The sequence below is a fragment of the Trypanosoma grayi genome (genome assembly GCF_000691245.1).
Source record: "Trypanosoma grayi strain ANR4 Tgr_58_V1, whole genome shotgun sequence".
Classification (NCBI taxonomy): Eukaryota; Euglenozoa; class Kinetoplastea; order Trypanosomatida; family Trypanosomatidae; genus Trypanosoma; species Trypanosoma grayi.
The window spans coordinates 11,496-27,107 of NW_008825677.1; the positions used below are offsets into that span (position 1 = coordinate 11,496).

General features: G+C 54.4%; 6 protein-coding genes across 6 annotated transcripts; all 6 read right to left on the reverse strand.

The window, feature by feature from the left end:
* Positions 1 to 42: 42 nt before the first annotated feature.
* Positions 43 to 3,957, reverse strand: DQ04_00581090 (regulatory associated protein of mTOR; the record flags this gene model as incomplete). Its single annotated transcript, XM_009309299.1, has 1 exon — positions 43 to 3,957. The coding sequence occupies one exon, from the start codon at positions 3,955 to 3,957 to the stop codon at positions 43 to 45; it is 3,915 nt and encodes a 1,304-aa protein (XP_009307574.1).
* Positions 3,958 to 4,295: 338 nt separating this feature from the next.
* On the reverse strand, positions 4,296 to 9,071 carry DQ04_00581100 (putative DNA-directed RNA polymerase III subunit; the record flags this gene model as incomplete). The annotated part of the gene is made up of 1 exon (XM_009309300.1): positions 4,296 to 9,071. The coding sequence occupies one exon, from the start codon at positions 9,069 to 9,071 to the stop codon at positions 4,296 to 4,298; it is 4,776 nt and encodes a 1,591-aa protein (XP_009307575.1).
* Positions 9,072 to 9,356: 285 nt separating this feature from the next.
* Positions 9,357 to 10,259, reverse strand: DQ04_00581110 (hypothetical protein; the record flags this gene model as incomplete). The annotated part of the gene is made up of 1 exon (XM_009309301.1): positions 9,357 to 10,259. The coding sequence occupies one exon, from the start codon at positions 10,257 to 10,259 to the stop codon at positions 9,357 to 9,359; it is 903 nt and encodes a 300-aa protein (XP_009307576.1).
* A 241-nt stretch (positions 10,260 to 10,500) lies between these two features.
* DQ04_00581120 (hypothetical protein) lies at positions 10,501 to 10,920 on the reverse strand (the record flags this gene model as incomplete). Its single annotated transcript, XM_009309302.1, has 1 exon — positions 10,501 to 10,920. The coding sequence occupies one exon, from the start codon at positions 10,918 to 10,920 to the stop codon at positions 10,501 to 10,503; it is 420 nt and encodes a 139-aa protein (XP_009307577.1).
* Positions 10,921 to 11,088: 168 nt separating this feature from the next.
* Positions 11,089 to 12,684, reverse strand: DQ04_00581130 (hypothetical protein; the record flags this gene model as incomplete). Its single annotated transcript, XM_009309303.1, has 1 exon — positions 11,089 to 12,684. The coding sequence occupies one exon, from the start codon at positions 12,682 to 12,684 to the stop codon at positions 11,089 to 11,091; it is 1,596 nt and encodes a 531-aa protein (XP_009307578.1).
* A 1,029-nt stretch (positions 12,685 to 13,713) lies between these two features.
* DQ04_00581140 (epsin) lies at positions 13,714 to 15,258 on the reverse strand (the record flags this gene model as incomplete). The annotated part of the gene is made up of 1 exon (XM_009309304.1): positions 13,714 to 15,258. One exon carries the CDS (start codon positions 15,256 to 15,258, stop codon positions 13,714 to 13,716), a length of 1,545 nt encoding a protein of 514 aa, XP_009307579.1.
* Between the last annotated feature and the right edge of the window lie 354 nt (positions 15,259 to 15,612).

The following is a 15,612-nucleotide window of genomic DNA, read 5'->3' on the forward strand; positions in this document are numbered from 1 at the left end:
GCTTCCTTTTCTTCATCCCAAGGCTCATCATTATCACCACCATCACTGCATAAGCATGATCTCACCTCCCACTGTCATGAGCGGCCGTAAGGGATGAACCACGCAGCTCCCGGGCAAGAGGGCTCCCTGGGCATTTGAGACGCTGATTGTTTTGCTCAACAACGGTCGCCCTCGAACATTAAGAGCAATATAGCTACCGTCCGAGAGGAGTGCCCCAAGCAAGCCAGTATGCACGCCAGTAGCAAATGCCGTAATGAAAGTTGATCTTGTTACGTGAGACCACCCTCCGTGACCGCCGCAGAGCGTGGCCACATCAACCTCTAACGTGGGCTCAGAGATCTTGCGAGAGTCATAGAGACGTACAGCACTGCGACTGGCTGTAGCAATTGTTAAGGCAGCTGAGCCGGCCTCCACAGGGCCAGCGCCAACAATGGCATCCAAAGAAGAGGAAGAGGTTGGGGGTGTGGAGGAGAACGAAGACATGGACGCATTCTGCTTACGCCGCAACATTCCCACGGCACCAAGGAATCCCTGCTTCTGGCGGTCATCGTAGTACCGAACTACACCATCCGAGCACCCCGCAAACACTGCACGGCCTGTTGTATGCGCCGCCAATGAAGTAAGAACAGGATCACCAGAGACCTCCAGTCGTTGAATGACCTGTTCCTCATCTAGAGAAAGCAAATGAATCTCAGTGCCACCACTGCTTCCAATTGAACCCCCGTAAAAAAGGTTCGCGTTGTACGACCGATAGACAGACTTGATATCCAATGTTTGTTTTGGCGGGCACGCCGAGAATGTAGCGACCTCGGTTGGCACCCCTTGTGTCTCCTCCCAGCAATCCTTCACAAGGCTGAAACCTCCCCGTTTGTTCACAAGCAGCAGCCCTGCCTGCTCCGACAAGTCATTGATCACCAAAACATCATGCAGAGGGGCAGCGAGGCGGACTGAGAAGCTGTGAACTTGTGCTTGGGCGCTGTAAGTTTCGTAGGAGGTGTGATAGATGCGTTGGTTCTTTGTGGCTACAATCACTGCCGGTTCCAAGGCGCGTAACGCCGCGCATATGACTTGATCGCCAGGGAGCAAACTTGGTAACACCTGGTGACGTGTGGTAGTCGAGACAGCAGCTCCACCTCCTCCGCCCTCTGCGGCTGCAACACCAATGTCTGTACACAACCCCCTGGTTTTGTGGCTGGGCAATAACGACGGCTCTAATTTCCGATCTTGCATGTCGAGGACCAGTTGCCGCATACTGTCAGCATTTCGTGTTGACCGCGCACGATCAGCTTCAGAAGTGAAATATGATGAATCTGTTGACACGACCCGCGACATGCTACGAAGTGCCTCATTTGCAAAGCGATGGGTCTGCGGTGGACTTCGGTTCGCCAATGCATTCAACGCCGCCGCCACCTTGCCCGTATCACAGGTTTGATAGAGTGTAAATAGCATCACTGATGCGTCATGCACCATACCTTCCAGCACCACCAGCACCCCCGGGTCAATGGCAGCCAAATCTAGTTCCGTTGGGGGCGGGGCAGGGTCGTCACGTGGCAGGAAGCCAAACGTAAACACCACAGCATGGTCAAAGCGACTATTCACAGTGGGACGTGACGCACTCAGTTCTGACTTAATATGCACTCCTGGCTCATCTACAGCCCACTCTGGGGAGTTCCTCCCAACATATTGTATATATTCCATAAATCGATTGCCACTGGCGGTGGCGGAGCGTAGCGAAGACTCAACACCTTCGTAGTGAAACAACACCTGGCATGCGAAGAAAATCAACTCCTCCCTAACACTCATACTAGCATCAAAAATGAAATTCCGCAGTCTTATTAGAAGTGACTTCTCCATCTGCACTCGACGAATTTGCTGTTCCACAGGGAGCTTATCAACACGAAAACCGACTAAAGAGGCCAATAGTGTCACGCATGAACTTCGCACAATCGGTGATTTGTCTTGCAATAAACGTGTGAAGAGATCCAAGCGTGTGGTACATTCCTGCGAAGCAAAACTCTTCGCATGTCGCAGACCCAAAAAAAGTTGGGCAAGTACCAAGCAGGACCACGACCGTACCTCCGCATTGGGTGACGACAGGCACGAAAAGGCCGCATTGAACAACTGGCTGTTCCAGCACGCCACACATTGATATTCGCCACCGCGCTTCAGCAGTTGGCACAGCACATAGCATGCCATGGCTTTGCATCTGTGGAGATCCACCTCCTTCATGAGGTAGTAATGTGTCTCTGCAGTAGGCGTATTTCCACCTCCACTTCCGTTGGCATTAGCATCAGCAGGCAATGTCGCCGAACCATTGGTGCGGAGATTGGCGCTGCCACTAACGTATGACGCCACTGTTCTACCATCTTCTACCGGTTCCACTTTTGTACTTTCCTCATCCAACTGTAAAAGACGTATGAAATATTTGTCTAGCTGCGACTTATGCAGCTCCGAAGTGCCCTGTGCCATATCAGCCCGTACAACCTGCATCCACAACACACTCACAATCAAAAAAACCTCTGGAGTCTGTATGAGGAGCTTGCTGGCGTACGGCAGAACACCACACAGGATTGCGCGCTTTCCCGCAATTGCGCCCGAGTCCAAATACTTCACCAAGAGTGTCAGTGCAGGAACACGGTACGATATTTGGGTGAGAGCCAAAAGGACACTTGGTAGCTCTTCCGGTTGCGCGCTCAGGTCTCCCGATTCCACCCACACCTCAAATGCCATCAACTGATCCATAAAAAATGAGGACGATTGATACGTGTAGTTAGGGTTCACCGTGAGTTCCGGTGTGAGAAGATCGGGTAACTGGCATATAACGTTCTCTAGTGTGTAGTCCCAGAGGTCCCAGGCATGGTGCAAATGGGCGTCTTCTGAAATAGGGGGGTACGACACGGGTACGCATCCCACCTCCCGCAACAAGCGATCAGCTAGTAAAAAGTTCCGGAATAGTGCTTTTGTCATGGTGTCCTGCCGAAACAGCTGATAGAACTGAGGAGGAGGAGATGTGCACCACGCAACAGTGTCTGTCACAGCGACAAGAATCCAACTTAGTTCACCTAGTGGTGAGTTTCGGTCCGTAAGGTCACCTGGAATTCTGCGCACCATATCAGCCGTTACGTGCGGTAGCAGATGTTTGCGATGGGAGTAACTCACATACCATTCCAGGGCCATCTGCAGCGGGGTAGTGAGGCACGATGTCAGCACATCGGCAGGGAGTTGCGGGTTCAATGGAAGGAAGCACCCAGCACTGCACGCGCATATTAGCATGTCATGCGGGCGTGTTTCGTGAAGACGCTCCGCGCACCAGTACTCCAAAACTGAGCCAGCAGAGTTGCAGTCCAGGACGTAGAGTGTCGGAGAATCCAGAAGCTGCGCTATTTCGGCTATATTCAGTGGCACGTAATGTGTTCTGTTCTTGTCGAACAGCCAAATCTCGCCAATAGAAGTAGCGCATGGCATACCATGACCATTGTAGTGCAGCAAGACTTTTCCCTTGTCGGCCTTCCGTCGGGTTGCCATCATCATTTGCTTAGCTTCATCTAAATGCACCTCAACCGCTCTTTTGAAGTTTGTCTCCCGCAGCTGAGAGCGGTACTGCTGCTCCAACGTCTCGGCGATGGACTCGCTGGCGCCCTCTGCCGCAAAGTAGGCCATCTGTGCCACATGGGGATCTGTCCAGCACTCTAGGCGTGCGCAGGGCTCAATTCGGGGATAGTCTGGTGGGTCGCTACCGATGTTTAAGCATAGGATGAGGATCGCCTGTATTGACTTCACCTTCTGGCGTGCGGGGCGCTCGAGTAACACGAAGTCCTCCGGTCCCATCTCCGCCACATCATCCACGTCCAGTCCCGTGAGGAGCGCCGGCAGGTGGTGCGGTGCAAACACAGCCAGGCGCTCCTCCACTGTCGCGCTTGTGGTGGGAGCCACCCCAACACGCCGCCGGCTGAGCATATTGTGCCCCTGTTCTGTTTCTATTACAAGAGCACGACAAAAAACGAACGGCAAACAAAAGGGGAGAAAAAAAAACACACGAGAAGGCTTTAGTGGAAACACTGATGCCAGGCCTATACCTTCTCTTAAGCACGCACGCGCGTTCTTGCAGCAAGGGAAAAAAGGAATAACTCTTAAACAGTGCACGCACACGCACATACAACCATTTGTTAGCGCATGATTTGGTATTAAACGTTACGAAACCACTTGTTCTCCTTGTCTTCTCCACGATTCTCGCTGTGGTGCTTCTCTCCATCTTTCCTTGCTTCTGATGTTTGCTTTTGTTCATGTCCTCCTCCTTACGACGTACCATCACTTGTCTTAAGTACGACTCGAATGCCGATGCTGGTGAGCTCCGCAGCCCATAGCCGCAGCACCTGCGGGATCTCCACGAAGGCAATCGTGTCGGTCGCTTCCTGCGACCCCGCGCCGCAGAACTTACACGTTTTCCATGTCGCGTACTCCGTCGCATGCCGCTCGTAAATAGACAGCAGCGAGCCGCACTCCACGCATATAAGCGCCTTCGTTTTGTCCGAGACGTGTAACAGACGATCCAGCACCACCTCGGCAATGCCGTGCGAGAGCAAACCGTCACGCTCCATCTCGCCCACCCGCACACCGCCATGGCGCTTGCGACCCTTCACCGGTTGCCCCGTCTTCGTCACTGCGCGGTGCGTGTGTGCGTCGGTGCGTGCGCGCGCCTGCCACTTGTCATTTACCATGTGCCGCAACCGCTGATAGCCCGAGATGCCCATAAAAACATCGGCCTCCATCTCCTCTCCGCTGATGCCGTCAATAAGCGTCTCGCGACCGTATCGGTTGTAGCCGGCACTATGGAGCGCGTCCCCGATCATTTCCGCAAAGCGCGGCTCCTCGCCCACTACACTCCAAGCACTGTGGTCGCAGAAACGACCTTGGATAGCTCCCACCTTTGCGCCCATCATCTCCAGGACCATGCCAACCGTCATGCGGGAGGGAAAGGCATGCGGGTTGATGATGACATCAGGCGTGATGCCATTGCGCGTGGTGAATGGTAAGTCGTGGGCGCGAATGTGCAGTGGCAGAGTTCCCTTCTGTCCGTGACGCGACGAGAATTTATCGCCAACCGCTGGCGGTCGTGGAATGCGAAACACGACAAGCACGTTTGTTGGGTCTGGTCCGTCATATGTAAGTGGAACAACGCTGTGGACCCAGGCGTTTTCTCCCTTATCAAAGTGTCGCCACTTAGTCACGTGGTGCCTCGCGTACTCGTAGACTTTCTTGTTGGTGAGCGGGTCGACACGCTCGTACCGCTTGGCACAGCAGTACACTGCGCTGTTGTCGCGCAGGGCAGGGTACTTGTGATCCGAGTCAAACGACAAGAACTCTGTTGTACCTGGAGCCGCACGCCTTTGTGGAAGTCCATGGGCATCTAACTCTGGTGTGAAAGGTTGCCCGTTCGACAGCAGGTTCTGGAAGACAAACACATCGTCCTTGTCACCCTTTCCACTGGCCGTTATGACCTTGGCCACTGTGATGCCCGCTGTAAGCATGCCAAACTGCGAGGCGGTGCTGTTTAGGATCACCGCATCGTCCAGGTCGTATCCCGTGTAAGCCAGGATCGCAACAACGGCATTGACACCCAAATTCACATCATCCAGGCCGTAATAGTCCATTGGAAGTGTGCGGCTGATGTAGCGCTGTGGGCAATACATGCGGAACAGTTTCGCTTCCTTGCGCCACGCCAGTGCCTGCAATTGCGTACCAGCGGACTGCTTAGACAACCCACACTGGAAGAGGTTTCGCGGAGAGCAGTTGTGCTCAAAAAAAGGAATCGTTGTGGACGTCAAACTGAGGATGTTGCTGCCGTTTTGCTCCATATATTTGTATTTACGGTTCAGTTGTGTGACACCATCAAGTAGATCAGAAGGGACGCTGGCGATGTCAAGCCAAGTCTGCTCCCATGCCCCAACAAAAACCAACGGAAACGGAAGATCCTTGTCACGGGCATTAGACTCAATTTGTTGCACAGGACGCATGAGCCTGCCATTGTCATAGAAGATATACAGTCCCTGGGGATCTTTGCTGCCCGGTGGTACATTGACAACCTCAATGGTGTTAAAGATACTCACGTTGTGGCGTCGTACGAGACCATTCGCCTCAAAAGCTTTACGGTTCACTAGTGCCTTCTTCTGGAGCAGTGCGTCGCCTGCACGTTGGGCTTCACTCGGCGAAAGGTACCCCAGCAGTTTCCCCTCAAGCCAGACAGGGACAGTGCCCACCAACTGGTCCACAAGAGAGGCGAATGAGGCATTATTGCGTAGACCCTGAATTTCCTCCTTGATCCACGACAGTAGCTCTGCTTCCTCCCGAGACCCGGATGGAAGCGAATCGGACATTATTGTGCTTACGCTCAAATGGTTTAATACGCCACAGTCTTCTCCGTCAGGGCTGTGAACCATGCAGATAAAACCGTAGGCTTCGCAAGGATACCTGCGCACTTCGCTAGACCGCATCTCCGCAATGGTCTTACCACGGTGGAGGCACCGTAACTGCTCAAAAAAGCGGTAGAAGTTCAAGTGCTCGGCCATCACCACCCAGCCGGAGGTTTGAGGACAGTAGAAGTCCTCCTCACGGTCTAGAGTAAGATTGCCTGTGATGAGCAAACGGTGCAGCGCATCCAGAGGGTCGCTTAAACTCCGTCGTTCGCTGTACTCCGCATACTGCCGCACCTGGCTGACGACTTCACTGGACTCTTTGGCTGACATTTCGGTTATTTTCATGATGGAGTGAAAAAGGTGAGCTGGAATGTGGCTTCCCATGCGGTAGGCGAAGCCCTTCATGTATTTATTCAAACAGACCTCAAAGCCACCCATGAGAACTTGTGAAACGGTGAATATTTCTTGGTAGGCAGGCACATCATTGCCTTGGTGCTCTGTTTGTCCGTCAACGAAGGCGTAAAGTTGCCGCACAATGGCGATCATTACATCGAGCTTGTTTTCAAGTTCTTGGAGAAGCTCCTGGGTAAGCCACTTGGTGCAGTCTTCTGTGGTGGCGGATGGTGACAAATCTGGCGTTGGCGTGTCAACGTTTAGATGCGGCAGTACATGGCGTCGCAGCATAAAAAGACCATACCAAGCATCGTGTTGGCCCTGGCAGCTGGAGTGAAACTGCGGCAAAAAGTGGAACGTGTTCGATGTCTGGTGGTAATTCCGGTACATGCGGCCCAACACCACAATGTAATCAAGGAAATGGACAAGAGAGCCGTAGGGCTTCTGATGGTGGTGCTGCAACAGTGCCTCAACACGTGCCGCGTGCGATTCACTGCCGTTGGTGAAGCCTAACGTCAGCAGCTTGTACATCTCCAATGACGAGCAGTTTCGGGCATTCAAGGCGAACAGCAAGAGAGGGACGGGGATGTGCCAGACGACCTTCCGTGCAAAGCTGAACATGACCTCACCGGTGGTTGCATAATAAAAATAGTTCTGAATGGTCAAGCCACTTGGACGCTTGCAGCGAATAACAACAGCCTTGGGGGAGAAGAATGGGCCTTGTGTCGCAAACCGCTCGCGGTAGATGTTGATCGGGACATTGCATCGCTGCATGAGGAGAGCACGAAGAATGCGCTCCCCGCCGCGCATAATGAAATACCCACCTACTTCCTTTTGCTCCTCCAGCGCGCGAAAATGGTCCTGGCGAGCGTCGACGCCGCGAAGGGCGCAGCGGGCGCCCTGCACCATCTCTGGGAAGTCGGAGAAGGCGACCCACACCTGTTCCTTGCTCGGCACCAGTGCGGCGTAGCGCTCGTGCTCCGTCACTGGAATGTTATGCTGTCGCATCAATGCAAAGAACTCCGGCATGAGCGTGTAGAGCATCAGTGCCTTTGCTGGAGCATCCGCCTGCTCTTCTGCAAGGAACTTGAACCCAAGACGCACGTGGCATGGCTGAGCGTATGTCTCTCCATAACGCCGGTAGTATTGCGGTGTGGCGAACGGCAGACACGAGTGCACCGCGCGGTCGTGGATGCTCTGCGCTTCCTCAATCACCTCTGCCTCTTTTAGCCGCTTCATCTCCACCAGCGTGGCTAGGACGTGTTGCCCAGAGACGGCGCGCTCAAGCGTGCTGGACTCCTCCTCCTCCCACCGCTTCTTGAGGTGCACCAGGTCTGCGAGGGCACTCCTGACGCGGTCCTTCAGTATCGTCAGCTCGCGGCGCTGCAGCTCCGCCTGTGCACCCTCCACCGCACCCGCCGCGTAGAGCGGTTTGTCCGCCGTGTGCAAGCGGTTCTCGAGCTTCGTGAGGTTTTGCTGTGCGTGCTCAATGACCATCCGCGCGCAGCGGCCAGGTCGCACGCCGACAGCCACGTCCAGAATAAGCGTCGACACGAGACCGACAGGTTTGGGCGTGCGCTGCGCAAGCTCGTTGACGACAGCGCTGAAAACGGCACCCTCGTTCTGCGTCTCACGCACAAACGCCTCCACGCGCTGCTCCGCAAATGCGTCAAAATCCATGGTATGCAGTGACACCAAGTCCGAAAGAAGGTCAGTGTTGACGCGGCTCGCCATTTCAGATGGGGTGTGGCTCAGCAGGTGCTGGAGCTCCTCCAACTCACGCTGAACCTCCTGCAGGTGGTGGTAGTTCAGGCCCTCGTACACGGCATCACACTGGCCAATCTGCTCCTCGCAGCCCTTCAGCAGCTCCGCCGCTGCATCGTACAGGCTGCGCACCTGTTCGCTGATGTAGTGCAGCTGCTTTGGCCCGCTCGTGTCCGGGCTCCCGAGCTTTCTCGGATTGTACTCAAGCTTTGGTAGTCGTTCACGCAACTTGTCGAAGAAGTGAAGCACCTCTTCACTACCGGCAGTGTCAAGCTGTGCGGTGTGTCCCTGCCGCTCCCCGACGTACCGAAGTCGTGTGATAGCGTTGCGAACCAACTGCAGGCGCTCGAAGGGCGTCATCTTCGCCGGCGGCAGAGGCGGCTCGGTCCGCTGTTGTTGGCGACGATGACGGCTGGACACCACGCTATGCCCCGACGTGTATGTCTCACCAGCAGACGAGCTGTGTGTGCGAAAGCTGTGCAATGAGGATTTGGTCGACATGGTTCTAAACCTCAGCAGCAACTAAATGTGTGGGAACCCTTCCCTCCTATACTCTGTATCGAACAAGAGCAACAACCACACAAAGAACCCCCAAAGAAAGGGAGAATAGATGCAGAGTGCCAGAGTGACGACACAGGCACAAGCGGGAAACAAAAAAAAAATGTCCTATATGAATATACCTTCATACCAAGGAAGAGCAACAGCATGCAGAGACACGATACAATACACTTGCACGACAGAAATAAAAGGTGGTGACTAAATTGCGTTACCATATCCTCAACGGCATCAGAGTCCAAAATTCATCACATAGAGCAGCACAATAGTACAAAGAGCGGTGAAACTGCAGTTGATCAGCACCCAGTTGTACCTAATGAAAACACCGAACATGTAGAACATGCGCGGAACATCAATGAATAGGAATTTTGGTAGACGCCCACCTTCCACGTCGTACATGAACCGCAAGAGTTGTAGCTGTTGTTTGGCGTCCTCCTTTGCACGAATCATTCGGAAGAGTGGGGCATATGTAACAAATGTTCGGCGGATTTTCCTCGCCTTCATCTCCGTCACCACGTTGATAGCTTTATCATACTCATCGTGGAGACAATAGCTTCGCACCATCTGGTTGGNCAACTCCCGCTGCACAATTTTTGGCTGCGCAACCGAGCAGTCCATCAGCTCCTCATATAACTCCTCTGCCTCGTAGAGCGACATCTTGCCCCGCTCCACATCGTACGCCAGAAGGCTGAAGAGCGGAACCAAGTGGTGTGCGCAGAGCGTTGACAAAATGTGCTGGTGCTGCCGAAGACCTCCTTCGTGAAACCACAGCGTGTGAATCGACGGGCGCACCTCTGTGCCGAGCAAATGCTTCGCCAGAAAATCTTCGGCGTTCCGGATGCCCAGGGAGAGCTGGGAGAGCGTCATTTCTACTTGCCGCTCCACTCGCTGCAGCGCAATGGCGTTCTCTATCTGCACAATCTGGTCCATACGGTTGTACAGCACCGGCGGCAGCGAGCCAGTTACGCCAATCGCCCTCATCGGCCGTTGCGGCCGCATCATTTTGTAGTGGTCATACGCCGGCTTCACGGCTGGCATGCCACCAATGAAACTAGGCGACACAGGGTAGCAGCTGACGCCCATCCATGGTTCGATATCTAGCTTGCCGCGCAGCAGCAGCGCGCCGACCCGCATCTCACCAGCTAACCTGCGCGCCAAGAAAGAGCAGCAAGGAATAACAAAGCGACAGTCACAGAATACGTGTGTGTCTCGGTGTTCGTGGGTGTTTGCATGTATGTCAGGCACCCCACAGTGTCAACTCCAGTGCGTGCTATTCAATTCTTGCATGCATACCTCGTTCTCCCTGTTCCGCATTATCGCCACTTCCTCTCCCTCTTTCCTCTTTAACAGACAAGCGGTCCGTGGGACCCATGCGTCAGATGAACGGCACCTGCTGCGTCGCGACCTCGCGCTCGAGCCGCGCGGCGAGGGCCTCCGCTTCGTCGTAGACGCCTACTAGCGCCTGTGCTAACGACGACGCCTCGGCGCCAAGCCACGCGATGTCGCGGTCCAGCGCTTCCACCTGGGCATCTGGCAGCCCCAGCACAGAGCGCTCCAGTGCCGCGAAGTGCTGATCGAGCCCGTCGACGAGTCGTGCGATGCGCTGCTGCTCCACGTCAGACTCCCACTCAAGCCGCTGTGCCACTGTGTCGACGAGCCCCTCGCCCAAGCCCGTTGCCTCCGGCGTCTCGGTTGACTGCGGCAGAGCGTCTCCGAGAGCCGACAGCAACGTCTCGCGCATCGCCTCCACGCAGCGCGCGAGGGCGGCCTCTGCGTCTACGATCGGCCCCGACATGGCTTCACAGTAAGCAGGAGATAAAAGCGGAGCGAAGGGAGATCATGCCACGTTGTGGGGCCCGAAGCGCACAGAGAGGCACAGGCGCACATGGCAGCAGAACCACCGGGACAAAAGAAAAGGAGACAGACTGGTTGCACATACCTACAGCAACAAAATTCCCACCTATCACATCATGGCACAGGTCTTCATCATCTTCATTTTTAGCGCCGCAGCCGCCTTGCCCTGCAGCTGCTGCAACCGCGCAACCTCCTTATGGAGCACCTCAGGGAACTGCTCACCCAGAAAAAGGACATCTCCGTCGTTCAAGGTGTTCGTTCGCGTCAAAGTTCCATCAGAGAGGCACTCTTGGGTCCTCATGTCAAACAAGCGCCATTTCGCTCGTTTTGTCGAGGCCGAGGCCTCGCCGACCACCTGGACAATGCGGTCCATAGCGCGTCCCATCGACCAACTTCTTGACAATGCAATGCAAAATGGCGGGACGGCAGACGACAAAAGGCGGTCCGCCACGAACACCGCGACGACCACGACGGCAACGCTCTGTCCGCGTTGTTCCCCAGCGATGAGAGGTTTCATCCTCGTGTGGGAGAAAGTAAAGCCTTCAAGCGGTGGCGGCCGCTGAAAGGGCCATGGGGCGCCATCTGTACTTTTCTTATCTTCCTCACCCTCCTCCTCCTGCTGCTGCTGCGGCGGCGGCGGCGGCGGCGGCGTTGTGGCCGTCACGCCCGTGGCTACCTCCACACAGTCTGTAGCGAACAAACGCTCAAGCAACAGACAGTCTGGTGTACGGACAGTGCTTTGTTCACTTGCTGTCTCAGTTTGTCTGGACTGAAGTCGCACATGCACGGCAGCAGCATGCAGGCGCGTATCTTCCCTTTTGCCCAAAGACGAGAATAGACGTTGAGTCAGCATCGATTGGACGGCGTCCACAGAAAACAAACGATTTTCACACGAGGAATTCTGGAATGCCGGTGTTTCCTGTGTTGTCTGTTGATTGGGAACAAGGAATACCACAACGCGGTTAGACAGTGTGGCCTCTCTGACAGTCAAAGAGAGAGGGATGGGACGCAGCACAACACGATCCATGCCCTCGATATGGAACAGTGGTTGGGCCAACGGACTGGACAGCAGCAACGGGTGTGCAGCCCGCAAACGCTCCAACAGCTGCCCAATCGACATCTCCAGCGCAATCTCAAGCGAAACAACGCCAAAAGAACAGAGCTCATCCCCGCGGTCGGCGTCTGGTTCCTCCCGCCACACCAAAGCCGTGACAGGTATCATGCTACCACGGTACGACGGTGGCGCCAGGCGCAATGCATTGCTCGACGTGTACTGTGCGCACAACAGTGAAAAATTCTTTATTTCAACGTCTCTGGTCTGCTTGAAAAATCCCTTCGTACCTCTGCGCCGCGTGCCTTTCTGCTCCCCCTCTTCTCCCTCTCCATCCTCATGCACGTGGAAGCGGTGAGCGGCACAATAGTCCCGGCGGCATATCGGGCACGGAGTGAGTACACACATGAGACTTCCACAGAGCACACAGCTGCACCTCGGCCTCTGCGTCCCCACCGTCGTCGGTGACGGCGCATCCGCCGCTGTGTTGCTTGCACCAGAGGCTACACACGACTTTTGTGTTCCGGCAGCATTGTGAGCGTTAATGTGCTCGCCGCAGAATTTGCCCTGGCAACGAATGCATGTCAATGGCAAGAAGTCAAAATGGCCACACGCGGAGCACACGGCGCCTTGGCCCTCGCATTGCAAGCTCATCACACCTCAATGTTGCCAGCAGCCACGCGCGGCATACAGCGAAGAACTAGAAAGGAAAGGCACTGCAAGGAGGAGACAAAAGAGAGTACGCATCCAAGACATAAGCTGTACATTAAAGATGCGTGCGTACGGTGCCGAAGCCAAAGGCTCCGAAACCGAAAAAAAATAAAAATAAACAAAGGCATTCTTTTCCATTTTTTCCTTTTTTTACGGAGGCAAAAACTGTCATGCATTTTAAGAGAACGCACGCAACACTGGCTACACATATCATACTATTCCACCTTCTACAGCCATCACTTCAACATTGCTAGCCCACAACCCGCGCATCCCAAAATGCCCGTTTACCCATCCCCTGTGAAACACTGCAGCAGCTTGATATAACCAAGCTATAAGCACCCCACAATCCCCTAGTACCACCTCCAACGCTCCAGCCGATTATACTTATGAATAAACTCCTTGGTATACACCTGCGATGCATAGTAGTTTTGGTCCTGAAAGTGCGAATAGTGTGGCATGTATGCAGCATGATAGAGGTAAACAGCTATCCCCATTGGGGCAGAGCAAATAAAGAAGAATGGCAAAAAAGTGTCTGTCATGGTCCACTGGTGCGGGGGGTTGAACCAGCGGCCGGAAAACGGTGGCGCAAAAAGATTTGAAGTGGCGTGGCCACGCACGACAGCGGTTCGCCGAAGCATCGACCTTTCCTGCTACTTTTTTCCTATCCTATATAAATAAATATATATATATATATATATATGTTGGTTGAGGGGAGAAAGGAGAAGGAACACAACCTCAGAGAAAGCAAAAAAAAATGTCACTCCCATGCAAAGGAAGACTCGTAGCGGAAAAGAGAAGAAGCAAAACATTCATCACCTCAGCGCCTCATACCCATCTAGACAATGCAAAAGAGAGCTTATTCTCACAGCCCACTCGTATTGGATCCCTACTTTCGAAACACAGACAGACGTCCCCCAAAAAAATTTCACTCGCGGGGCCTCCCTTCAATACGCCGCCGGGGTTTGGCGCGTGCTACTGGCCCTTCCGGCGCTCAGCCATTAAAGCATCCAATGACTTCGTCGAGCACTGCGTCTGGCCACCAAGCTGTCCGGCAAACTGAGCCATCTGCTGCTCCATCAGGATTCCACTGTTCGGCGCACCAGCCGCATTATTGGTAAGTAAATTCCCTTGAAAGGTGTTTCCCCCAGCAACTGGCGGCACCTGATATGCCCCAGTGGAAGAAGAATTGTCTGTCGTTGGTAGCGTTCCCCAGTGAGATTGTGGCGATGCACCGCTATATGGCGGTTGCATTGGAACTCCAGTAGACCACCCACCAAGTTGTCCTTGTGGTGGCATTTGCACCTGTGCTTGCGGCGCAGTGTACCACATGTCACCTGAAGCCATGCCGAAATTGGTCTGTTGAGGCACCGGTGCTGACTGCAAACCTCCGTACGGTATTTCTTGTGGTTGTTGATATTGCTGCAGCTGCTGCTGCTGCTGCTGCTGTTGTTGTTGTTGTTGAATGCGTGTGTCCAAGAATGCGTCAAAAGGATCCACAGGGGCTGATACTTGCGGGGCCGGCGCGCTGGTCATCCAGTTAGGTTGTTGAACGCTGTTACTGTTAGGAGCCACAGGGGTCGGCGCAAACAAGTCATCAAGGGCATCGGACTTGGGCGGCTCTACCTTGGGAAGGGGCACCATAGCCTTTGAAACTGGAGGACTCGCTTGCCCCGCTGCAGTCCCGCTCTGCGTGACGGGCGGCGCCCCCTTGCCACGGAGCGCACGACGCTGCTCTTCTTCCTCTTCAAGGCGCCGTGCCAACTCCAAGTCGGCATTGCGGGCTACCTGTGACACTGTACTAGGTGGACGCTGCACTTGCTGGTTAAACATGCGCTCTGCCTCCAGGGCCGTCATACCAGCACGGCTTTCCTCTTCGCGCTGCATTCTAGCAGCAAGCTCCATGTCGTATCTCTCCTGCTCCTCTTTCGAGCGAGCTGGCTGTGTCTGACGGTCGTACGTGGCAGCAGGTGGTGGTGGCGGCGGGTAACTGCTTGAGTAGCCTTGGTACCGCGACGATGAATACGCGCCACCACCGCCAGATACGCCAGAGAGTTTGCTGCGTGTGAGGGACGCCTTTTCACGCTCCTCACGCAGCAACGCACCGTCGCAAAGGAGGTCGCACAGCTTCTTGGCGCGCTCCCGCACAGACAAACCGTGGTCCGTTCCTTTGCTTCCCGTGTAGTAGAAGGTCTGCGATATGAGGCGAATAGTAGGAGCTACAGAACATATTGCTGGCAACCCTGACTCTGAGACATTACGTGCGAGGTGATCGAGCAGAAGCAAAGACTTGTAACAGGAACGCCACGACTTCTCCCGGTTCTTCAGGCGCAGTTTGATCTCCTCCATGATGTCAACTGACCCGCGTGGAAACGCACGACAGACGTCATCCATCTGCGTCCCTGTTGGGCCCCAGGGGTCTTCATTGGTTGCCGCGTGAACGAGCCCCACAAACTCGTTGCCGCTAGTCTTGATACGAATCAGCTCTCGCGCCGCGTGGATGGAAGTTGGAATACTCATTTACAACGTTATCTTCGCTTTCTTTGCTACTGTCTCAACCCGACAGTCCTTGGACGGAGTGCAGCAACAGGGGGCGAGCAACAAAGGGTAGACGGTGTCTAGACATGTACACAAATTCCCCCAAACAGAGAAAGCATACATGCACACAGAGACACAAGCATATGTATGCAAAGACAAGCGCACCATAATGCCTGAAGAGAGCCACATGTAAAGGAAGGACAGAGAACTCCAGAGACACATATGGTGTGTATCACGTCATGCAACACGGAGACCACAAGTTTCACACATACAGTCATCGTTCAAGGAATCAAGGTGAAGAATATATTACCCATGCTTCAGCCAATGGTACTCACA